Source organism: Eubalaena glacialis, chromosome X (assembly GCF_028564815.1).
Source record: "Eubalaena glacialis isolate mEubGla1 chromosome X, mEubGla1.1.hap2.+ XY, whole genome shotgun sequence".
NCBI lineage: Eukaryota > Metazoa > Chordata > Mammalia > Artiodactyla > Balaenidae > Eubalaena > Eubalaena glacialis.
In genome coordinates this window covers 136,876,291-136,901,713 of record NC_083736.1, presented here as the reverse complement: position 1 = coordinate 136,901,713, position 25,423 = coordinate 136,876,291, and the positions used below count along the sequence as shown (strand labels likewise).

The window sequence follows — 25,423 nt, the reverse complement described above, 5'->3', positions numbered from 1 at the left end:
TATGTCTTCCAAAAGTTCAAGTTCCAGTCCCTGGTACCTGTGAATGTGACCTTATTTGGAATTAGAGTTTTTGCAGATGTAACCAAGTTAAGAGGAGGTCATGCTGGATTTGGGTGGGCCCTAAGTCCAGTGACTGGTGTCTTTTCTTCTTTTTTTTTTTTGCCACGCAGCATGGCTTCCCACGGCAGTGAAAGCGTGGAGTCCTAACCACTGGACCGCCAGGGAACTCCCTGGTGTCCTTGTAAAGAAGAAGGAAAGTTGGACCCAGACACAGAGGAGGCACATGGGGAAGAAGGTCATATGAAGATGAAGGCAAAAATTGGAGCAATGCAGCTACAAGTCAAGGAACACCAAAGATGGCTAAGAGCCACCAAGCAGCTAGGCACAGGCAAAGAAGGACCCTCCCCTAGAGCCTTCAGAGGGAGCATGGCCCTGCCAGCACCTTAATTTCGGATTTGGAGCCTCTAGAACTATGAAGAGAACATGTTTCTGTTGTTTTAAGCCACCGGGCTCGTGGTCCTTTGTGGTGTGGCAGTCTCCTCTTTGGGTCCGGGGCAGACAATTCTATCCAGCCTGCCCCTAGCAGAGTCAAGTCCTAGCAGCTTCAAGTGCCGACCAACTTGATAATGTGCCCTTAGAATGGCCCTCATTCCCCTGAGACCACTTTCTGACATATGCAACCTGCACACCCGCCCTTGTCTCAAGGTCTGCTTTTTGGAACACCCACATTCCTTTTCCAGACGCCAGGCAGGCCCACCGTTCCTGATTCCTGTTCTTTAAACCAGGAGTCAGGGAGGAATGAAGCGCTTTGGAGGGGCCTTCGGCCCTGTGTGGTTAATGATTCTATCACTTGCCAAAGCCTGGAAATGAAGCATGCAGCTCTTCCTGGTACCCCACGGGAACCCAGCCCTCAATCCGATGCTGCTTTCCGGGCTTTCCCTCTCCAGGCTTGTCCAAGAAGAGAGCCAGGACAGGTTGCGGGAGAGAAGAGGGAGAGGTGGAGGGAACGTTAAAGCGGTGTGCCTGAGCGCAGGCTGTGGCTGAGAGAGACACAGGTAGGCAGCGGACCCAGGGGGCCCAGTCCTGCGAGCCAGGGCCCCAGGGCATCCCAAGCCGCTTGGTCGGCTCTCCCCAGGACCCACCCCACCTCACGCTTTTTTCTTTTTCTTCTTCTCCTTCTTATTAAAAAATATTTGTTTGTTTTTAAATTTTAACAAAGGTGCCCATTTCAACGACAATGAGAGAACGGCTAAGTTGAAGGAGAGAAGCACTCACTAAAGGGCAACCTGAGGGAGGGCTAGAGGCATTCGGGATGCGGCGCGGAGGAACTGGCAAAGGGTCTGAAATCGCGCCCCCCTCCCGAGGCCCCGAGCTCTCTGGGGGATCCCGGGAGGCGCTCCTCCAAACAGGATCCCCGTCTCCCGGGCTGGCACAGGGCGGGCGGCACACACTGCCGGGTGCTCGGAGACGGACGCCGGGGATCGCTGGGAGCCAGGGACGCCCTCCACCCCCGTCAAGGCCCCGCCCCCAGCTTCCCGCGCCAGCTCCCGCGGCCTCCAGCCGCTCGCTCTCCCACCCAGCCCAGCTCCACTCTCCCGCGCGCTTGCGCCCGGTCCCCGCGCCCCTCCCCTGCCGCCGCCGCGGGCGCGCGCGCTGTGCCCGTCGTCCCGGGCGGGAGCTGGAGACCGCGGGGCCGGCTGCGGGCCCGAGAGCAGGCGCCGGGAGCGCGGCCGGGCGAGGCGCGAGCGCGGGCGCGGGCCTGGGCCGCGGGCGGGGGCCGCAGCCGCGCCGCCGCCCCCCAGTCGGCTGGCCGGGCCGCGGCGCCACGCGCGAGGGCCGGGCTCCCGGGGCTGGTGGCCATGGGCGGGAGCCGGAGGCGGCAGCGGCAGCGGCAGCGGCAGCGGCGGGCCCCGCGGGCGGGGAGGCGCGCGGCCTACGGCCCCTGACGGTCCCCAGTGGCCTGGCGCGCCCCCGCGCCTCCTGGGGGACCGTAGCCAAGCAACGCCCGGCGCGCCCGCCCATCCCCCGCTGCCCTTTTTTTCCTGGCCGGGTGCGAGGGAGCATGCCCGCGCCTGGCCTCAGCCAGCTAAGAGTTAACCCGAGGGGCGTGGAGCTGCCCCCCCCTCGGGGGCGTGCCCCCCTCCCCCGCTAGGCGGCCCGCCCCCCGCGCTAGGGTATGGCCCCCGGCCCTGGCCCGGGACCCGAGGTCCCGCGCACGGGCCAGTGAAAGGCGTTTTCCCGTTCCCGCCCTCCTTCCCTCGCCGGCCAGCACCATGGGATGTAATATGTGCGTGGTCCAGAAACCGGAGGAGCAGTACAAAGTGATGCTTCAGGTAGGGCGGCGGGGCAGCTGGGGCGAGGGGCGTGGGCGACACCTGGGGAAGAGCTGGCCCGGGGGGAGGGCCGGGTGGAGGGGCACGAGGGCTCGAAGAGGAAGAGGCAGGGAGCCATCCTCGCCCTCAGTTTCTGGGGCTGCTGGGTGTTGGTGCTCCGTGGGAACCAGGCAAAGATGGGGGGTCCCTGCGCGGGGGTAGGGGTGCGGGGCGCATCCCTGGCTCGCCCGGAGTACATTGATTGGGACGCGAGCCCTGGGTCCAGATCGGCCCGGGTCGGGAAGTTGGGCTCAGCCCAGGTCCTGTGCGCATACACCCCGGGCCCGGGAGCCGGGAAACGCGTTGCTGCCGGCGCCGGCGCCGGCGCGGGATGGGGGTTGCATAGCAACGGCCTCCGTTCCCTGCACTCGGGGAGGGAGCAGGGCGCCCGCGGCGCGGTGGGGCGGGGCAAATCCAGGTCCCGGTGGGCCAGGGGTACTGGAGCGCGCGGGCCGCCCCGCCACCCCGCCGACGCCTGGCCAGGGTCGGGTATCTACCCCCGCACCCACTCTCCGCTCCGGCCCTGCCCAGACAAACGGTGGGCTCCCAGTCCTTGGGAGCCTCGGGTGAGTGGCTGTCGCCGGGTCTGCCCGAAGGGCAGTCTGCGGGAGTCGGTGCCCGGCCTGCCCTAGGCCCCGCAGGGCCTTGGGGCCTTGGGCGGTGGGGGGCGTGGACCGGGCAGTGCTCGGCGGGGAGGGAGGGGAGACTCCAGGTCGCGCTCTCGGACCCGGAGCTCGGCTTCCTTGCCTGTGCGTGGCGTGACTTCGTGAGTGCGTGCCTGTGCCCCGTCTGTGTGTTCGCGGAGGCTCCTCCGGCCCTGCGTGTGTGTACTTTCTGTGTGCGCTCTGAGAGCTGTCTAGAGAAATGTCCCGGATGGCGTGGTCTGAGACGCCCCCAGGGCTCTGTGGAGGGAGTTCCAAGGTTAGAGGGAGTCGGGATCCAGGGGCAGACCGGGCGCAGACAGGTATACGTTTCTACTCTGGGTTTATTGGTCCGGACTGGGGAGCAAGTGCAGGTCGGAGAGGTGTTGGCTGGGGGAATGGGGTCTCCTTAGAAGAATAGGGGGAACCCCTACAGGCATCGGCCGGGGCGCGGTGGGGATTGGGGAGCCCGCGGGAGTGCTGCGTTCGTGCTGAGAGCCTAGTTCCTCTGGCCGTCCTGGGCGGGAGCGGGAGGAGGGCAGGACGGGCATCTTGCCCCAGCCTGGCGGCGCTCCTCATCCGCTCTCCCGGGCCGGTCTCCCGGGGCGCGCGGGCCCTCTGCTTTCCCCGCTCTCGGCCCTCCGCCTTCTTTCTGCCATTCTCTCCGCCACCCCCACCCCGCCTCGTGCTTCCTCCCATCTCTCGTTCCAGCTGTTTGGAAATCTTGCCTGGCCATTGCCATTCCCCCTCGTGGGATCAGGTTCGGGAATGACCCAGGCTGGGCCGCGAGCAGTCCCGTGGAATCCCAGTAGTGGGCACCAGGGCTACCGGCGGGAGGTGGGCTGCACTGGTTGGTTGATGAGGCCGTGGGATCCCATCCTCATTGCTTCCTTTCTTGGAATCATTCCATCAAATGGCAAGCGAATCCTAAGCGGCTGGCTCTTGACTTCCTCCCAGAGGGATTGATGTAGTACTTCGTTAAAGGCCAGTCCCTTGGGGATGTGTGGAAAGTGGAGGGCAACCTGCGCTGCACTGCAGGCCCGAGATGAGCCATGGTTGGGAGGCGACGCTGCTGTGACCCTTCGGGTTCCCCATGGGCAGTGGCAGGGAGGCTGCCACAGGTCTGGCTGGCACGGCCTTCAGGGAGGCTTCATGTCGGAGGAAGGCTTGAGGTGAACCTGGGCTGGAAAGTCCCGGGCCAGGCTTTTCTCCTGGAGAGAGAGCCCCAAGCCCTGGGCAAGTAGCTCCCCAGGAGGAGGGCGGCCTCAGGCCAGCCGCCTCTGCTTTTCCTCATCTGCAGCCCTCACTGACCGGTCCCTGGGGATGCTGCTCCCTTTTAAAGCCCCTGCAGAAGTTTGGACAGAATCCGAGACTGGATGCAGTTTTATTTTATTTTACTTTTTAAATTTATCTTTCTAAGTTAATTTTTGTTGGAGTATAGTTGATTTACAACGTTGTGTTAGTTTCAGGTGTACAGCAAAGTGAATCAGTTCTACATATATCCACCCTTTTTTAGATCCTATTCCCATATAGGTCATTACAGAGTATTGAGTAGAGTTCCCTGTGCTATACAGTATGGATGCAGTTTTAAAAAAGGAACTATCCTTTAAAATTAAGGGAAGACAAAAGAGAATTGAATTAAAAAAATCTGGAGAGCAGGGAAAACCATTAAGTATCCCAGATGACTCTGGGTCTGGGAGCTGGCGTCCCAGGCGCAGCAGGGAGCTTCTCCTGGTCCCAGCCTCTTTTCAGAGGGGAGGGAAGCTTTTGTGCCAGAAGACCAGTCAGTTTCCAGGACCCCTTGCCTGCCCCCCCTTAAACTCTGGTGCTTCCCAGCTTCAGAGAGGCTTCTCCGTGGCTTGTCCACACCCACCTGTGGCCTCTGCACCTTACCAAAATAAGGAACCCCTCCGAGATACAGTTCAGCCCAGAGAAATGCACAAGTACACCTACACCACTTGCCATGTGGCTTCCTTATGCTGGGGCGCCCTGGGGCCCCTTCCTAGATCCCCAGAGGTCTCTGACACCCAGGTTAAGAAGTCCCAAGTCTCTTATTCTAGCCTTGAGTTCCAGACCCTTTTCTCCCGATAGTTCACAGGCACTTAAAAAAACAAAACAAACTTTATTGAGATATAATTCACAAACCTTGTAAAACATACAATTGAGTGGTTTCTAGTATATTCAGAGAGTTGTGCAATCATTACCACTATTGAATTCCAGAACATTTTCATCACCTTGGAAAGAAACCCCGTACCCATTAGCAGTCACATTTCCCCCAATACCTCCTAGGCTCTGGCAACCACGAATCTACTTGTCTTTATGGACTTGCCTGTTCCAGACATTTCATCTCAATGAAACCATACGATACGTGACCTTTTGTTGTCCGGCTTCTTTCCTTTATCGTGTTTTTAAGGTTCATCCATGTTGTAGCATGTATCAGTACTAAATTTCTTTTTATTACTGAATAATTTTCCATAATATTTATCTATTCATCCATTGATAGACATTTGACTTATTTCCACCTTTTGGCTATAGTGTGAACAGTGCTGCTGTGAACATGAGTGTACAAGTATCTGTTTGAGTCCCTGCTTTCAATTCTTTTGGGTATATACCCAGAAATGGAATTGCTGGATCATATGGTGATTGTGTTTAGTATTTTGAGGAGCTGTCAGTTTTCCACAAGGGCTGCACAATTTTACATTTTACGTTCCCACCAGCAGTGTATGAGGGTTCCAGTTTCTCCACACCCTCCCCACACACGTTTTTTATTATAGCCATCCTACTGGGTTTGAGGGGACATCATATGCATTTCCTGATGAGCATCTTTTCCCGTGCTATTGGCTATTTGCATATCTTTTCTGGAGAACTGTCTATCTTTATGCCTGTACCACATTACTTTTACTGGAGCTTTGTAAGTAACTTTTGAAGTGTGGGGTCTTCCAACTTTGTACTATTCAAGATTGTTTTGTCTATTCTGAGTCACTTGAGTTTCCATATGAATTTTAGGATCAGCTTGTCAATTTCAGAAAAAACCAGCTGTGATTTTGTAGGAATTGCATTGAATTTGTATTGAATATTGCATTAAGTATGTATTGAATTTGCATTGAATATTGCATTGAATCTGGGAGACTATTACCCATGAACATGGGATGCCTTTTTATTTGGATCTTCAATTTCTTCGCTGCGTGGCTTGTGGGATCTTAGTTCCCCAAGCAGGGATTGACCAGGGATTGAACTCTGGCCCTCAGCAGTGAGAGCGCAGAGTCTTAACCACTGGAGTGCCAGGGAATTCCCTGAGTCTTCAATTTCCTTCGCCAATGTTTTGCACTTTTGTTAAATTTATTCCTGAGTACTTTATTCTTTATGATGCTATTGTAAGTAGAATTGTTTTCTTAATTTCCTTTTCATTTTTCTCATTGCCACTGTATAGAAATACAATCGTTTTTTTATACTGGTCTTATATCTTGCAACCTTACTAAACTCATTTATTAGTTCAAATAGTTGTTTTGAGTGGATTCTTCAGGATTTCCTATATATAAATAGAGGATAGTTTTACTTCCTTTCCAATCTGAATACCTCTCATTTCTTTTTTTGTTTTGAATTTTATTCTATTTATTTTTTTATACAGCAGGTTCTTATTAGTTATCCAGTTTATACGTATTAGTGTATATATGTCAATCCCAATCTCCCAATTCATCACACCATCACACCTCCCCCCGCCACTTTCCCCTCTCGGTGTCCATACGTTTGTTCTCTACGTCTGTGTCTCTATTTCTGCCCTGCAAACCGGTTCATCTGTACCATTTTTCTAGGTTCCACATTTATGCGTTAATATACGATATTTGTTTTTCTCTTTCTGACTTACTTCACTCTGTATGACAGTCTCTAGATCCAACCGCGTCTCTACAAATGACCCAATTTCGTTCCTTTTTATGGCTCAGTAATACTCCATTGTGGATACCTCTCATTTCTTTTTCTTGCCTATTTGCTCTGGCTAGCACCTCCAGTACAATGTTGAATAGAAGTGGTGAGAGTGGGTATCCTTGTCTTGTTGCTGAGCTAAGAAGCTTCCAGTCTTTCACCCCTGAGTATGAAGTGAGCTGCGGTTTGTCATAGATGCTCTTTATCAGGTTGAGGAAGTTCCCTTCTATTCCTAGTTTGAGTGTTTTTATCATGAAGTGTTGTTAGGTTTTGTCAAATGCTTTTTCTGTGGCTATTGAGATGATCCTGTGGGTTTTGGGCCCTCGATTCTACTGACGTGGTCTATCACAGGCACTTTAAGTGCGGCATGTCAGAACCCCAGCTCCATTTCTGTTATCCCAGTCTTGTCCTCCAAGGATACTTAACCAAGTGTGGGCGCTGGGGGCATGGGGGGGCACAGGGAGAGCTTGAAAAATCTGGAAATGACCCTGAGCGGGGGAGGGTCATGCATGTCGTTAGGAAGAGGAAGAAGCCAGGTCATAAAGGGCAGAAAGGGAGGTAGCCTGGTCACCTAACACTGAGGCACAAAAGCACGTTCTGAGAGCCTTTCCTGGTGTCCCTGCTTGCCGGGCCTGTGTCCTTCTCTCTGACACCATGACCCCCATGACGTGGATCTGTCTGAGCCATTGATAGAAAAATTCTAGAAAATGCAAACTCATCTATAGTGACAGAAAGTATTTGCAGGGATGGGTGGAAGGGAGGGATGACAGACAAGCAGGAGGACACTTTTGGGGATGATGGAAATGGTCACTATCTTGATTGTGGTGATGGCTTCACAGATGTATATATACACCTTATACCAAAACTTTTCAAACTGTACGCTCTAAATATGTGCAGTTGATCATATGGCAATGATACGCCAGTAAAGCTTTAAAAACAAGAAACACACGTACACCTACCAAAGGAAGAAAAGCATGTGAGAGCACTTAGCCCACCAGGGGCCCCTGGTGGGGCTGAGTGGGTCTTTCTTTCCTTCTACTTCAGGATCCCTGCCAGGGAAGACAGTGTGGTGTGGGGATACTGAATGGCTCACTGGCTCAGTGCCTCAGTTTCTTTCACCTGCTCTATGGGAATAAAGAACGCCTGCCTCCCGGGGTCATTGCCATTGGGAAATCAGCGGCACTGGGTCCCCTGGGATCTCATTTGGGTGGGGGTGGAGTTGCTGCCATCAGGCCATTTGGTCAGGCGTTAAGCCGTGGAAATTGGATGGAGAAGGCATTCCTCATGAACATGTCACAATTAATGTTCAGTGACAGGAGAATGTCCAATATTATTTTGAGGGTTTTTCTAATAAGAAAGAAGGGGGAGAAAAACAGAGGCGCCCTGAGTTGTGAAGTGTAACATATAAGATTACTTAGGCGATGGACACATGCCAAGGTGGAGGCACATTTGGTCCTTTTGCACGTGAGCCAAGTCAAGAGAAGATTGAGAAGCTGGGGCTCAGAGCTGGCTTTGGGTGTGACAGGCGTCTCCCCTCTTTGTAGTGCAATCTGTCTCTTCCTCATGCTTGCTTTGAGCAGTGGAAATGAAAAGCACTCCATAAAAGATACCATTTTGATTACTGCGAGCCGGGGAGCTTGCCTTTGGGCCAGCCAGGTTAGCCCAGAGGTGGGGGCGTGGGAGGAGGTTTCCCATTATCATCCAAGGTGCCTGGGAAGCTGTGAGCACACACCCAAAGACTGATCATAATGATGACCTCAGGAAGTTCTTTGCTTTTCCATACTGGCCGCATGTGGGGCATCCCTCATTCCCAGCCTGTCTCTCCAGGCAGGACTTCAGAGGTGCCTGAGAGGCCTGCTCTTCCCTGGAAAGGCGGGGGGGGGGGGGCCAGGGCAGGTGGATCAGATTTCCGCTTGCCCCGGATGGGCACCACCCACCCACTCCCCTTTGTGGAGTGAGAGCGGGGAGGAGAGACCCTTTGAAGCACTCACTTGCCTGTGGTCTGAATCCTGTCCAGGTGTGTGCAAGTCCTCCCTGCTTCCTCAAGGGGGTGCTCTGGGCCAGCACGACTCTACCCTGAGGCCCTTGTTAAAATGCAGGATCTGCTTGAGCAGGTCCAGGGTGGGGCCTGGGATTCTGCGTTACTCACAACCTCCCAGGGGATGTCCATGCTGCTGGTCCTCCGACTACACTTTGAGTAGCTAGGACCTCGCTCAGGACTCGGGATAAATCAGTGAAGCCCCAGATTATGTCAATATCACCTAGGAAGTGAGTTTATTACAAATAAGAGGGGGGAGGCCTCACCTCACACCTATCAAATCAATTTCCAGGGATAATTGCCCAGGTGGGCCCCCAAGGGACATAATCTGTTCTTCCAGGCTACGTGCAGCTAACTGAGCCTCTTCCCATCACCCACATCCTTACCAACCTACAGGCAGCTCACATGGGTACCCAGACACACACACCAGCCCCAAACTACTAAAAAGTCCTTTGAGATGAAGGCTTCCTGTGCTTCTTCCTTCTCTCTCTCCTGCCCCTGGGCAGAAAGAGTGGGCACAGAGTTCTGGGGGTGGATGGTATGGCTTGTCCAGGCAGCCTCAACTGGGGGCATGCCATTCACTGGGCCAGTCACATGTCGGCGTGTAGTGCTGTGTCCCTGCTAGAATTCTAACAAATTAAGGCATTTTGCAGCCACCAATGCAATTCATCCAGTTGGGGGTCATCCTTGGATGGTAAAACCATTAGATAAAGTTGTTGGGGAAAAGACGGTCACTGGGTCTCAAGGTGTCACCCAGATTACTTGTACATTAGGGAGGGAAAATGCAACTTTACAAGGGAGACACCAGGTGATCAAACCGAGCCTCCCTAACAGTGGGCAGCCCGGTCCCCTGCCCCTCCTTGCCCTGTGCGGGGAGGGAGAAGGACATAGCCTGCCCTGGGCCGTGCTGTCCTCAAAACACCTAAGCTGAATCTAACCAGGAAGGAAGCGGGCAAATCCAGACTGGGACTTTCTACAAGGCGAGTGCCCTAGACTCTTCCAAGAGGTCAGTGTCATGAAAGGTTTTTTTTTTTTTTTAATGCATAGATTGTTCTAGATTACAGGAGACTAGAGACCTAATGACCAAGTGTGTGATCCTTGATTGGATCCTGGATCTGAAAAAAAAAGAAGAAAAAAAAAAAAACAGCTATAAGGGCATTAGCAGTACAATTGGAGAGGTGCAGAGGTGCTGTGTCAGTGTTAAATCCCTGAGCACATTAAGGGTGTCGCGGCTTCCCGGGGTGGGGGGGCGGGGGGTGTGGAGAGCGTTGGTGCCAGCATTTTGCTTGGGAATGTGTGTGTGTAGAGGAGGGAGTAGGTGCGGTGGAATGTGCACTCCCGGGGAGAGCTGGGTGAGGGGAATGCAGATGTCCACGGTCAGGTGCGCCAACGTTCCTGTGGGTTGACAATTTTTAAGCTCCAGAGATGGGAACACATGAATGAGGACTTCTGCTGGGCCACTGGAAAGATGGGAGCGCACAGAGCCTGCCTGGCTTCTCCTTTCTCGGTCCCGCTGAGCCAGACGCGGCTGCGTCCCAGGTGTTCCCCGGACACTCGCGACGGCAGAGCTGAGAGAGCGGGGGGCACGGGGCGCCAGGGCAGAGGCTAGCTTCCGGTCTGTGTTCTCGCCTGGCCTAGGATTCCCAATCCGCAGGGTGGGGCTGGGAGACTCACCCCAACCGTGGGCGCCCCTCGAATTGTCGTTAACCCCCTCCCCCTCGCGTTACCCTGGGTGAAAGGGGCGGTCCCTAGACCTCCCGGGGAGCCGTGGGGCCCGCGGGACCCCCAGTCACCCGGGCCAGGGCTCTTTTCTCAGCCTGCCCTCTCTCTTCTCGCCGGCTCAGAGATTCCCGATCAGAGCATTTGGGAAGTACGGCGAGGACCTCCCACCCGGAGCCTCCGGCCCAGTCGCGCCAGGCCCCCTAGAGCGGGGTCCGGAGACCCGCCCCGGCCGGGAGGGGGGACGGAGCGGCGGGGGCGGAGGACTCGCGCCGGTCGGTCGGGCTGCGCCGGCCGCGGGCGCTGGAGACGCGGCCAACGGGCGGCCAGCCTAGCTCGCGCCGCCGCCGCCGCCGCCGCCGCCGCCGCCGCGCGCTCTTTGTCTGCGGCTCCGCGCCCGGGGAGGCGGGACGAGCGAGCCTGGGCCCCGCCCCCCGCCCCCCGCCTCCCCGGGCGCCGCCGCTTCGCCCCCCGGGCGCCTGCGGGAGCGCGACTGCCCGCTGAGCTTCCTGCGTTGCTCTGGCCTGACCCCTTGTCCCCGAGTCCCCTCTTGCCCCCATGTCCCCCAGTCATCCCCCATGCCTCACCGGACACAGATATCCCTTCTGCTGCCCCCCCGCCGCGTCCCTCCCTCCTGCCCGCGTGTTCCCCTCGCTTATTCCCAATACTGCCGCACCTTCTGCAGGTCTTTCCCTCGCTTTCTTTGGCATTTAAAATTTTTTCCTCCTCTGAACCTACCTTTCCCATCCAGCTTTCAGTCGCTCTCAGGCGTCTGACCTGGTAAAACCCAAACGTAGCGCTCTCCCACATCCCCAAGCCACAGCCCCAAGGCGCTTCCACCCCATTCTCTGCAAAAGCTCCCAAAGGCTGAGTCTATCCATACAGGTCGGCTGGGCGTCGCCCTCCCCGATTGCCCCCTTTTAGCAAATCCTGAGGACCCTTCTGCATCCGGATCCAATCCATCCTCCCGGTCCTTGGTGCAGTCTTGCCCAGACTCCCTCCTTAGCTTTCCTTCTCTCTGGCTGACTTAAGCTCTGTGTCTCCTCAACTGCTCAGTGTCAGGGTGCCTTAGGGTCCTCCTTGGGCCTCTTATCCTCTGCTACACTCAATCCCCAGGTGATAGCCTCCATCTCATGATGTTAAGTCAAGAACAATCAACCCCTGCTTGAATTCAGTAGCAGTGGTCATATGACACCTGGTTTGGTGGCTTGGTTTGGGATACGGGTAAGTGGAGTGGGACACTGGGGATGTCTGCAGGTCTCAGGAACTTCAAATCAGAGGTAAAGATTTGCATTGATTAAACAAGTTCCCCAGGTCCCGCCCCTCCCCCCACCCCTGTGTCTTTTCCAGTGGTCTTCACCTCTGTAAGGGCACCGGTGGTCTCTGGATCCGGGCAGCAGTTTTAATTTTTTATTGTGGGAAAAGATATATGACATCAAGTTTACCATTAGTGACACTGAGTACATTCACGGTGTGGTGCAGTTGTCACCACCAGCTAGTTCCTGAACACGTTCATCATCTCAGAAGGGAACTTCACACCATTAAGCCCGCAGTCCCCATTCTCCCGTTCCCCAGCCCCTGGCAACCACTCATCTACTTCCTGTCCCTGTGGATTTGCCCGTTCTGGAATCATACAGTACATGGCCTTTTGTGCCTGCCTTCTCCCACTCAGCTGGGCTGTTTTCATCCACGTTGTAGCATGTAGCAGGACTCCATTCCTTTATATGGTGGAATAATCCACTGGGTGGATGTTACCACGTTATGTTTATCCATCTGTTGGTGGACAATGTAGGTAGCTTCCAAATTTTGGCTATTAAGAATAGTGCTGCTGGACTTCCCTGGTGGCGCAGTGGTTAAGAATCCACCTGCCAATGCAAGGGACATGGGGTCGAGCCCTGGTCCGGGAAGGTCCCACATGCCGCGGAGCAACTAAGCCCGTGCGCCACAACTACTGAGCCTGCACTCTAGAGCCCGCGAGCCACAGCTACTGAGCCCGTGTGCCACAACTACTGAAGCCCGCGCGCCTAGAGCCCATTCTCCGCAACAAGGAGAAGCCACCGCAATGAGAAGCCCACACACCGCAACAAAGAGTAGCCCTCGCTCGCCGCAAGTAGAGAAAGCCCGCGCGCAGCAACGAAGACCCAACGCAGCCAAACATAAAAAAAAAAAAAAAAAAAAAGAATAGTGCTGCTGGGAATTCCCTGGCGGTCCAGTGGTTAGGACTCAGCACTTCCACTGCTGGGGCCCAGGTTCAATCCCTGGTCGGGGAAATAAGATCCTGCAAGCTGCGCGGGGTGGCCAAAAAAAAAAAAATAGTGCTGCTATGAACATTTATGTACAAGTTTTTGTTTGGGTGCCTGTTTTCAATTCTTGTGGTACTGCTGGGTCATCTGGGAACTCTAGACAGTTTTCCACGTCCACTGCTGTTGACATTCCTACAAGCAGTGTGTGAGAGTTGAATTTCTCCATATCCTCATCAACTGTTATCTTCTGTGTTTTTATTTCAGTCATCCAAGTGGGTGCGAGGGGATATCTCATTGTGGTTTTGATTTGCATTTCCCTCGTGATGAGTGACGTTGAGCATCTTCTCTTGTGCTTGTTAGGTGTCCCTCCTCCCTCACGGTTCCTTGGTCATTTTCCCCAGCTCAGCAGCAGCTCATGGCAGCCCCATCTCCACTACCACCCCCTGAGCTGAGCCATTGCAGTTGTCTGCCGGTCTGTCCCCTGCCTCCACCCTGTCCCCTACGTGCCTTATTCTCCAGCAAGTGCTAAGTCATCCCATCCTAGGGCTTAGCACTGCCTGCAATGTTCTCCGAAGTCCCTAGCATGGCTGGCTCCTTGTCATCTTTCAGGTCTCAGTTCACATGTCACCAGAGAGGCTGTCCCTGTGCGTTCTATCTAAAGCAGCCCCCGTCCAAACTCAAGGCTCTGTGCGCTCATTTCTGCTCCGGCACTGGTCTCCCCAAACAACGTGGGGATCATGTCTGTCTTGCCCAAGGTCGTTCCTCCTGTTCTGCAGGTGCTGGGTGAGCCTGGACTCTGAGCTGGCAGTGGGCCTGTCCCCGAATGCCCTGTTCGGGGACACGTGCCCTCTTCCCTCCAGTGGTTCCTGGCTGACCAGGGCCTGGAAGGGTCACGGTGCGCCCACACCCCATGTGCTGACCTCACCTCCTGGGCTCTGCCGTGGACCCTCGGAGCTGCAGCCTTGCCCCCCCTTTCCCTCCTACCTTCCAACCAGGACCCTTGCGGGAGGGGCTGTGTGCTGGATCCCACCAGGCTCAAGCCTCTGCCCACAGCTTGAAGCAGGCTGCCTCTCAGCTTCCGAAAGGGCAACCCGGCATGGCGGGGGGCGGGGGGGGGAGGAAATCCCACTCCCCCTCCCTTCCTGGGCTCATTCTCCCATGTCCCTCCGATCCCTGGAGAAGCCCTGGGGAGACAGCACAGCATGGGCTTGTGCCAGGAATCCCTTGTCCTCGGCCCCCTGGGGATAAGGGACTGGGTGTCCCCCAGGGCCCCCCTCAGCGCCTGAGTGGTGGCAAGTGGCCCAGGCACCCAGACTCCCTGCCCGGGTTCAGCCTCTGACGCTGGGGGCCCTCTGCTTCCTTGCTCACCCCCCGACACCCTGGATTGTTCGAAAGGCCTTCGCGTACCCACCGCACTGCCTCACAATCCTCCTTTGGAGCTTGGGCTGAGCCGGTCCCTGAGCCAGCTGTGTGCCAGCTGTGTGCCAGCTGTGTGCCAGCTGTGTCCCGGCTCCTCTCCCGCACCCCTCCCACCCTCACCTCACTCCCCGCCGCCACAGGCACCTGCCCTCCGTTGCTGTGAGGGGCCTTGCCCCGGGGCCTGGCCTACCTTGAGGGGCTGGGGTGGGCACGGCCTCCCTCTGAGGCAGACCTGGGGGCCTGCTGGCTGTGCTCCCCCGCCTCGTAGGCTGGCACCTCGCGGGTCAGTGCCTCCACACCCAGGGGCCTCCTGCCGCCCTCTGCTCAGACACTGGGCTGGGAGAGCTCAGGGCCCACCCCTTGGCCACCCACAGAACCCTCTCTGCAAAGGCAGTCCTAGAGCCAGCGGGGGGTGGGTGTGACGGGGAGGGGCATGGGGGAAATGGGGGGCGGGAGGGTGTCTGCTCTGTCCCGTCCTAGGCCTGAGACCAGCTGGCAGCCCTCCTCCAGCCTTGCAGAACCAGCTTCCTGATGCTCCGTGGGGTGGGCGTGGGGCCCTCCTGGCCACCTCTCCTAGGGGTGGAGGCTGTGATTCATCTCCCCCACCTTCCAGGCCGGAGGTCCTGGAGTGAAGGCTCTGCCCCCGTCTGGCCTCCTTCATTCCCTCCGGGGCTCCAGGCTCCCGGGAGCTGCCCCTTCCATTTTGGGGACACCTGGGCCAGAAAGCACGTCCCGAGCTTCCTCAGATCAGATCTGGATGTGAAGTCTGCCGTGACTTCATCGCCACTGCTCCCAAGGGGCCTGAGCCCAGAGGCTGTACCCCCTGCAGGGGCTGCCCAGGAGCAGGAGCCCAAAGCAGCCCACAGCCCCCGAGCCTGGGGCCTCAGGGAAACTGAGAAAAACTCAGAACAGAGCACAGGCTAGATTGTTTTATTTTTTTAAAATTTATTTATCTATGGCTGCATTGGGTCTTCGTTGCTGCACGTGGGCTTTGGGGGGCTACTCTTCGTTGCGGTGTGCGGGCTTTTCACTGTGGTGGCTTCTCTTGTTGCGGAGCACGGGCCCTAGGCGCGCGGGCTTCAGTAGTTGTGGCTCATGGGCTTCAGTAGTTGTGGCTCGCGGGCTCTAGAGCGCAGGCTCAGTAGTTGTGGCGTGCGGGCTTAGTTGCTCCACGGCATGTGGGATCTTCCTGGACCAGGGCTCAAACCTGTGTCCCCTGCATTGGCAGGTGGATTCTTAACCACTGTGCCACCAGGGAAGTCCGAAATTAAGGAGTTTTTAAGAAAATATTTCTTATCCCTTACAATCCTGTTTCCCACCAATTGTTCTCTTCTTCGTTTTGATCTTTATCTTTTATGCTTTCATGTTGGAGCATCCTCAGATGTCTAGTGAGCCTTGGTTGTCATCTCATATTTAAGGATGGGATACTAAAAAGCTTATTGGAAGGGATGGGCTTGTCAAGTATGGGCTTCATTGTAGGGTGAAGTACCTGGGCTGTTTTCGTGGGGAATCGCACTGTTACCCTCTTTGGTCCCTTCCTTTTGGAACGCTAAATAGCCCAGAGAAAGACCCAACACAGCCCCAAATAAATAAATAAATTTTAAAAAATAATAAAAAAAATAAAAGACAGCCCAAAGCTGAGGGAATGGCTGGGATGGTCACTGGTGCTCAGCTTTCAGTCCTAACTAACTCCTTTTTTTTTTTCCAATTTATTTATTTTATTTATTTATTTATTTTGGCTGTGTTGCGTCTTTGTCGCTGCGTGTGGGCTTTCTCTAATTGAGGCGAGAGGGGGCTACTCTTCGTTGAGGTGCACAGGCTTCTCATTGCGGTGGCTTCTCTTGTCACAGAGCATGGCGCACGGGCTTCAGTAGTTGTGGCTCGTGGGCTTCAGTAGTTGTAGCACGTGGGCTCAGTAGTTGTGGCTCGCGGGCTCTAGAGCGCAGGCTCAGTAGTTGTGGCGCACGGGCTTAGTTGCTCCGCGGCATGTGGGATCTTCCCGGCCCAGGGCTCGAACCCGTGTCCCCGCATTGGCAGGCGGATTCTTAACCACTGCCCCACCAGGGAAGTCCCTCCTTCCAGTCTTTAAAGAAAATATTGTGTGATAATTGATACTTACGCACGTACCAATGAATATACATAACGGGCACATCCATTCCAAATAGTTTTCAAAGCCCTGTGAGCCCCCGTGCACCCTCTGACCTGGCACACTTGTGGCAGCATGAAGCCTCCGTGGGCTCACACCTCCCTCCTCGCCTTCACCCGTCAGCTGCCTCCCACGTGCTGAGATCCACGCTCTCAGAACTGGGTCACCAATGCTATTGTTTTTGAAGTTTGTAAACGTTTTTTCAAAAAACAATTTAGCCATGGTATATAAAGTTTGGAAAAAAGCAAATTCTCAGATTTCCATTTCCCTCGAACAATGTTTTTTAATATTCTTTCCCAGTCTTTTTCCATAAACATATACTTTACCTGGCAATCATCATAGTTCACATGCCATTTTATATCTTTTTTGAGAAACAGGCTTGTTATTGGAAGACTCTGGTAGGGCAGCTGTACACTTCGATGAGGCAGACACCTTTTTAAAAAAAAAATATTTATTTATTTATTTGGCTGCACTGGGTCTCAGCTGCGGCATGCGGGATCTTTAGTTACAGCATGCGGGATCTAGTTCCCTGACCAGGGATTGAACCCAGGCCCCTCACATTGGGAGCGCAGAGTCTTAACTGCTGGACCACCAGGGAAGTCTCGAGGCAGACACTTGTGCTTAAGACTGTTGTAAAGTTTTGGGCATTAAAAATAATGCTGGTGGGACTTCCCTGGTGGCGCAGTGGATAAGACTCCATGCTCTCAATGCAGGCGGCCTGGGTTTGACCCTTGGTCAGGGAACTAGATCCCACATGTATGCTGCAACTAAGAGTTCACATGCCACAACTAAGGAGCCCTGGAACTGCAACTAAGGAGCCTACCTGCCACAACTAAGACCTGGTGCAACCAAATAAATAAATAAATATTAAAAAAAAAATAATGCTGGTACCTCAATAAGTTAAATGTAGAATGACCATATGGGCCCAAAGATTTGAAAACAGGGACTCAAAAACTTGTACACAAATGTTCACCGCAGCGTGATTCACAGTTGCCAAAAGGTAGAAGCAAACCAATGTCTGTTGAGGGATCAGTGGTCTGTCCGCACAATGCAATAGTTTGGAATATGATGGAGTATTACTCAGCCATAAGAGGAATGAAGTACTGATGCCGGCTGTAATATGGATGGACCTAGAAAACATGCTTGAGGAAAGATGCCAGACACATCGGACCACCTGTTGTAGAATTCCACTTATGAAATGTCTAGAGGCAAAGAAAGGAGATTGGTGAGTGCCAGGGGCTGGGGTGAATTTGGAGAGAATGGGCAGGGGGTCTCCTTTTGAGGGGATGAAAATGTCCTGGAATTAAATAGATGTGATGGTTGCACAGCTATGTGAATGCACCAAATGCCACTGAATTGTACACTTGAAAGTGGTTAAAATGGTCAATTTTACTTTTGGTGTATTTTACCACAATAAAAAAAACCATGAATGCTGCTCTGAGCATCCTTGTGATTCATGTAATATCGATTCTGATTATTTTAGGATCTATTACTTAGAGTCAATTTACTGGATCAAAGGGTATGATGAACATTTTCAAGGTTCTTTATAGTTATTGACAGATTCCTCCAGCAAGTTTACCATTTTATGCTCTGGGGTATCGTTCAGACTGAGAGTGTGTGGTCTGTGATGGGGTCAGCCCGCGCAAGGGACGCAGTGCGGGGGAGTCTGGAGGCGGCTGCTTCTCCAGGGGCTTCTCCAGCCCGCGCCCCAGACCAGGCTCGCAGCTGCTTCCAGGGCAGGGATCTCCAGGTAAACTGGAATCAGGCCCTCAGCGAGGGGAGGGGGAGGGCCACTTGGGCCACATTTGGGCAAAGAGGCGCCTCTGAGGCGCAGGTCCCTGCCCCCCGGCAAGGCAAGGGCACCTTTCTGCAGAGTCCTCAGTGGAAGCAAAGCGACTTCCAGCCCAGCTGGGTCTGGGTTGGAGCTGCGGTCCACAGGGCAGTCCCCTTGGGCAGCATCTTCGAATCGATTTTCCTGACCATGGGCTCAGCGAGCAAGTATTTGCTCTCCCTGAACTAGAAGGGCTCCTGGTGAAGCTGAGCCCAGGTCCACGCGAGGTGTGGTGTGAATGTATCCGGCCAGGCCTTCGGGCGGCCTCCAGAGCCTAATGGAAGGCGAGTCACCCTCAAACCCCCTGCTCGGCATTCTCCCTGGGTGGTCGCTAGGCCTTAAGTGAGTGTGGGTGACAGGAGGGGGGCAGGAGGGGAAGAGCAGGTGTCCAAGCAGCAAGAAGGAGGGTGTGTGAGGGGGCAGGAGAGTGCCGAGGGCAGGGGTAGGGAGCCCAGAAATGGATAAGCTTGGCTGGAGTGCTTAGGGGGAAGGTGGCGAGGGGAGGGGGCGGAGAAGACCCTCTGCAAGGGGAAGAGAGTCCAACACAGGGTCCTAGACCTACCCCCACTGCCACCAAGCCATCCCACCACAGCCCACGCCCCTACCCAGACCACCTGCCCAGAGCCCCCCACCTCAGCCGAAGCCTCGCCTTCTCACCCCACTCCTCCCCACCCTTCCCCCCATGGGTACCCACCCCCCACACGCCCCCAGCCCCTACTATATATACAGCAAGGAGGGGGCTTCTCGAAGCTGTCCCGGCTGAGCCCGCTCCCTGCCCCTCACCAGCCTGAGATGCTGACCGTGGTGGGCCTGTCCGGGTGAATCCCTTAACCTCCCCAGTTTCCTCATCTGTGAGGTGGACATACTCTTAGTGCCTGTTTCATAGTACTGGCCGTAAAGCACTCAGAGCAGAATGGGACACTGTCGCCCGTTAGTAAAGGGTAACTACTATTATTGGTTTGTAGCTATTATTAGTAAGAATAGTAATGGCACCCTTGCCAGTGTTATAGCCACGCAGGCCAGAAACCTCTGTGCCCCCACGTCCCCAAGTCTCACCCATTCCACATCCTAATGGGTGACGGCAGCAAGAGCTCCCCAGCTGGCCTCCCTCCCCCTGGCTGCCCCTCCACGTGGAGATGTTCTGGAATATTTCCTGAGTCTGGGAAAGTATAAGCATCAAAAATGATGTCGGCACGCGCGTGTACTGCCACCCAGCCTCGATGTGGGCCTTGTTGGCCTCAGTGTTTTTCCCACCCCTGACCCCATTCCTCTCCTTCTCTGTCCGTGGGGATTCAGGTTTGTCATTCTGAGGCACATTTTCTACTATGTGTGCTATTCATAAGCAGGCGTGTTGTCACAAACCACATGTATGACGGTACCACAATCTTTGGAGCCATTCTACCAACGGCAGACCCTCGGCTCTTTCTAGCGCTCAGCTATTAAGGTGACGCTGCTTGCTTCCCAGCGTCCCGAAGGGGCATCAATTCAAGCTTATGGGTGGGTTCAGGCTCCCTTTTCCTGGAATGCCCGTTTCCCTACTGAGGTCTGTATTTTCCCAGTGTTTTGTAGGAATTCTTTATTCTGGATAATCCTGTATCAGTTCTGTGCATTTGTAAGGATCTTCTCTTAGCCTGTCCTATCTTTTCACTGTAGTTATGGCGTCTTTTGTTGTCCAGAAGTTTTACATTTCAACATAGTCAAATTTATCTTTTCCATTCTTGTTTGCCCATGTTTTGTCTTAAGGGAATTCCCTGGCCGTCCAGTGGTTAGGATTCGGCACTTTCACTGCTGCTTTCACTGCCAGGGCCCAGGTTCGATCCCTGGTCGGGGAACTAAGATCCTGCATGACGCGAGGCATGGCCAAAAAAAAAAAAAAAGAAAGAATTGCTTCTCTATCTCAGCATCATAAAGACACTGTTCTCTCGCCTCCAAGGTAGTTTTAAAGCTCAGTCCGTTTAGGACTTTGATCCACTTTGAATTGCTTGGTGTGGGTTTAGAGCAGTGGCAGCCGGGTAGATGGGGAGTGCCCCCCGGCACGTGTAGACGGTGGCCTTAGCTTGAGGGGGACTCTGAAGGGAAGCTGGCTTGGGTTCAGACATTTTGGGACTGGAGCAGGGCCATCTGAATGGTGGCTTTGCCGGTGCACGCAAGTCTTTCTCTTCTTCATGGCCGTAGGGTGAGTGAGGACGAGAAGGGGCAGAACACTGGATCCTTACCGTGTGCCTGGGCCCGCACCGCCTTGCCCGTTGCCCCGCGTTTCCCCATCTTGTTGGTAGCCTTCACCCTTTCTGGGAGGGCTCCTGTCTTACCTGTCCTGGTCCCACACACCTTCATTAGCTCTTGGGGCCCATCGTGACTGCTGAGGAGGAGAGAGGAGGCTGAAGGAGCCCCAGGCGCTCTCTGCAGCAGTGGCCCAGGAGCTCCAAGCCTCCACACCTAGAGGTCTGCCTCTGCTCGGCGCCACGTGGGTCAAGGGGAAGGCTGCTGGGCTGTCAGGGGCATCACTCCGGTGGCCTTGATCTGCTCTGTGGTGTGTGTGCCCATCCCCCTCTTGACATCCCAGACCACCCTGCACTCCCCTCCCACTGCCTGGGCCCAGTTTCCATAGCAACACTGCTGCTGGGTAACGTTTCCAGGGAGAAATACATCCCTGTGTTTCCCAGTGTCACCTGAGCGTCCCACTGCACATAGTGAAAATGCGAAACGCCCCCCCGCCCTCCACCAACCCCGGTCAAAGATCCTTAGCACAGCTCTCGGCCCTTGGCCCTTCTGCTTCTTACAGGAGCCCTTGACTTAAGGGCAGTGGGGAGCCGGTAAATGTTCTGAAACCCAAAGCCCTCGTTTGGAGCCTTTGTCGATTTCCGTGGTGTAAATACTCCTACCATGGCCACCAGCCCGATGTCACTGAACGCGGGGATGGGAAGACATGCACAGTCGCACACCGTCCTATGGTGTCTCCTTCCAGACACACTAGACCAGATAAAAGTGTAGTAAAATAATTAGAAAGCCATGAGCTTGGAGGACTCATTGCCTTTGTTTTTATTTTTATTTATTTATTTTTTTAAAGTTCACACAATGAGATTCTTTAGTACGTATTCCAAGGGACTGAAGAAACATGGTAGTTTAAGATACAAAAGATAAGTCACTCTAGGATTAAAAACAAGAAAATATTTATAATGATGGTCACCATCTATATTTGGCATTTTATTTCAAAAACTGACTTCTCTCTTTTTTTTAAACATCTTTATTGGAGTATAATTGCTTTACAATGGTGTGTTAGTTTCTGCTTTATAACAAAGTGAATCAGCTATACATATACATATATCCCCATATCTCCTCCCTCTTGCGTCTCCCTCCCACCCCTCTAGGTGGACACAAAGCACCGAGCTGATCTCCCTGGGCTATGCGGCTGCTTCCCACTAGCTAGCTATTTTACATTTGGTAGTGTATATATATCCATGCCATTCTCTCCCTTCGTCCCAGCTTACCCTTCCCCCTCCCCGTGTCCTCAAGTCCATTCTCTATGTCTGCATCTATATTCCTGTCCTGCCCCTAGGTTCTTCAGAACCTTTTTTTTTTTTTTTTTTTTAGATTCCATATATATGTGTTAGCATACGGTATTTGTTTTTCTCTTTCTGACTTACTTCACTCTGTATGACAGACTCTAGGTCCATCCACCTCACTACATATAACTCAATTTCATTTCTTTTTATGGCTGAGTAATATTCCATTGTATATATGTGCCACATCTTCTTTATCCATTCATCTGTCGATGGACACTTAGGTTGCTTCCATGTCCTGGCTATTGTAAATAGAGCTGCAATGAACATTGTGGTACATGACTCTTTTTGAATTATGGTTTTCTCTGGGTATATGCCCAGTAGTGGGATTGCTGCTGGGTTGTATGGTAGTTCTATTTTTAGTTTTTTAAGGAACCTCCATACCGTTCCCCATAGTGGCTGTATCAATTTACATTCCCACCAACAGTGCAAGAGGGTTCCCTTTTCTCCACACCCTCTCCAGCATTTATTGTTTGTAGATTTTTTGATGATGGCCATTCTGACTGGTGTGAGGTGATATACCTCATTGTAGTTTTTTTTTTTTATTCTTTTTAATTTTTGGCTGCTTTGGGTCTTCGTTGCTGCGCACAGGCTTTCTCTAGTTGCAGCGAGCAGGGGCTACTCTTTGTTGTGGCACGCGGGCTTCTCATTGCGGTGGCTTCTCTTGTTGCGGAGCATGGGCTCTAGGCGCGCAGGCTTCAGTAGTTGTGGCACGCGGGCTCAGTAGTTGTGGCTCGTGGGCTCTAGAGCGCAAGCTCAGTAGTTGTGGCGCACGGGCTTAGTTGCTCCGCGGCATGTGGGATCTTCCCGGACCAGGGCTTGAACCCGTGTCCCCTGCATTGGCAGGCGGATTCTTAACCACTGCGCCATCAGGGAAGCCCCTCATTGTAGTTTTGATTTGCATTTCTCTAATGATTAATGATGTTGAGCATCCTTTCCTGTGTTTGTTGGCAATCTGTATATCTTCTTTGGAGAAATGTCTGTTTAGGTCTTCTGCCCATTTTTGGATTGGGTTGTTTGCTTTTTTGATATTGAGCTGCATGAGCTGCTTGTAAATTTTGGAGATTAATCCTTTGTCAGTTGCTTCATTTGCAAATATTTTCTCCCATTCTGAGGGTTGTCTTTTCATCTTGTTTATGGTTTCCTTTGCTGTGCAAAAGCTTTTAAGTTTCATTAGGTCCCATTTGTTTGTTTTTGTTTTTATTTCCATTTCTCTAGGAGGTGGGTCAAAAAGGATCTTGCTGTGATGTATGTCATAGAATGTTCTGCCTATGTTTTCCTCTAAGAGTTTGATAGTGTCTGGCCTTACATTTAGGTCTTTAATCCATTTTGAGTTTATTTTTGTGTATGGTGTTAGGGAGTGTTCTAATTTCATTCTTTTACATGTAGCTGTCCAGTGTTCCCAGCACCACTTATTGAAGAGGCTGTCTTTTCTCCATTGTATATTCTTGCCTCCTTTATCAAAGATAAGGTGACCATATGTGCGTGGGTTTATCTCTGGGCTTTCTATCCTGTTCCATTGATCTATATTTCTGTTTTTGTGCCTGTACCATACTGTCTTGATGACTGTAGCTTTGTAGTATAGTCTGAAGTCCAGTAGCCTGATTCCTCCAGCTCCATTTTTCTTTCTCAAGATTGCTTTGGCTATTCGGAGCCTTTTGTGTTTCCATACAAATGGTGAAATTTTTTGTTCTAGTTCTGTGATAAATGCCATTGGTAGTTTGATAGGGATTGCATTGAATCTGTAGATTGCTTTGGGTAGTATAGTCATTTTCACAATGTTGATTCTTCCAATCCAAGAACATGGTATATCTCTCCATCTGTTTGTATCACCTTTAATTTCTTTCATCAGTGTCTTATAGTTGTCTGCATACAGGTCTTTTGTCTCCTTAGGTAGGTTTATTCCTAGGTATTTTATTCTTTTTGTTGCAATGGGAAATGGAAGTGTTTCCTTAATTTCTCTTTCAGATTTTTCATCATTAGTGTATAGGAATGCAAGAGATTTCTGTGCATTAATTTTGTATCCTGCTACTTTACCAAATTCATTGATTAGCTCTAGTAGTTTTCTGGTAGCATCTTTAGGATTCTCTATGTATAGTATCATGTCGTCTGCAAACAGTGACAGTTTTACTTCTTCTTTTCCAACTTGGATTCCTTTTATTTCTTTTTCTTCTCTGATTGCTGTGGCTAAAACTTCCAAAACTATGTTGAATAGTAGTGGTGAGAGTGGACAACTTTGTCTTGTTCTTGATCTTAGAGGAAATGGTTTCAGTAAAACTGACTTCTCTTTTATTCAAAGTTCTGAAAGCAGCCAGAACCATTGGAGGTAGTTTTTCCTGTAGTCACATCTGCCCGACTTTATTGAATTTCCTTTTCTTAGTGAATCGTGAAGGTTGAGTTAAATGTTAAATATTGGTGTTTATGTAAGGAACATGCATGTTTGCTTTTGCCTTTGTTTTTAATAAAATTCATTTAGTTGTAAGTTTGTTCCATTGAAAGGTCGATACTGGCTGTGTTTAATGCTGCCTCAAGCATTCCTTGACAGTTTTGGCTCTGCTAAGGGCTTCAAGGCCAGTCCTCACATTCCCTTGGTGCCCAGCCTTTGCCAGTCCGCCCTTCACACGCCTCCCCAAATACACATCAGCAGCCAGCCCTTTTCTCCCATGCACTCAGCCCCGCGGCCTCCATTCCCTCTTCCCTTTATAACTGCAGCCTCTCCGGCTATCCTGATCCTCTTGGGCTGTGCTGACCACATTCTTACAACTAATACCTTCTTGGTTGACAAGCTGTTTCCTTGATACCCTTTGATCCAATAATTCCACTTTTGGAAAATTTCTCTAACATAACAACCATAGATTACACAAAGATATACATAGAAAATAGGTACAGAACATACAAAAAAATGTGTCTCTGCAAACTTCTTTATAATAAAATTGAAAACCACTAGTGATGGACGGTAGGGACCAAGCCAACACACAATGGATGGTCCATGTGCAGGCTGGCGTGCTCCAGGCCTCGGGGCGCCTGCAGTCACAAATGGAAAAAAGAGCAAGAATGAAATATGCCAACACATTCACAGCTTTTACGTCCCTTAGATGGTGGGTGATTTTTGTTTTCTTCCTTATGGTTTTCTGTATTTTTCAAATGTTCTACAACGAAACTGTCTTTTTTTATAATTAGACAAACCTGATTAAAAAAATCTTTTCTGACCATGCGAAGATTACAGAGAGGGGAACATAAAAACTGAAACTACTATCTACAAGGACATAACCAAGTAGCAGCAAGGTGATTATTTGGGTTCCATGAATCAGAGGAGCCACTGGCTGGCCAGGGGTCCCTAGGACTCCTTGTGCTTTCCTTTGACAGCCCATCTTCCTGGAACGACATCCAGGGCTGGCCTGTTCCTTGCAGCCCGGAAGACATGATTTTGCAATTGCATTGGGCATCTCTGTGAAGAACCCCTTCTCCGGAGACTCCCGGGGAGGGGGTGGCACTGTGAGAATTGAAGACTGGGACAACAGTGGTCTTGTAAG

At 52.5% G+C, this 25,423-nt stretch overlaps 1 protein-coding gene across 1 annotated transcript in view; it reads left to right on the top strand.

Annotated features, from left to right (window-relative positions):
• The first annotated feature begins 1,942 nt into the window (after window positions 1-1,942).
• PDZD4 (PDZ domain containing 4) overlaps window positions 1,943-25,423 on the top strand; it is a 29,740-nt gene continuing 6,259 nt past the window's right edge. Inside the window, exon 1 of the mRNA XM_061177719.1 lies at window positions 1,943-2,333. Coding sequence (XP_061033702.1) covers window positions 2,274-2,333 — 60 coding nt within the window. The 5' untranslated portion in view covers window positions 1,943-2,273. The remainder of the gene's footprint in view (window positions 2,334-25,423) is intronic.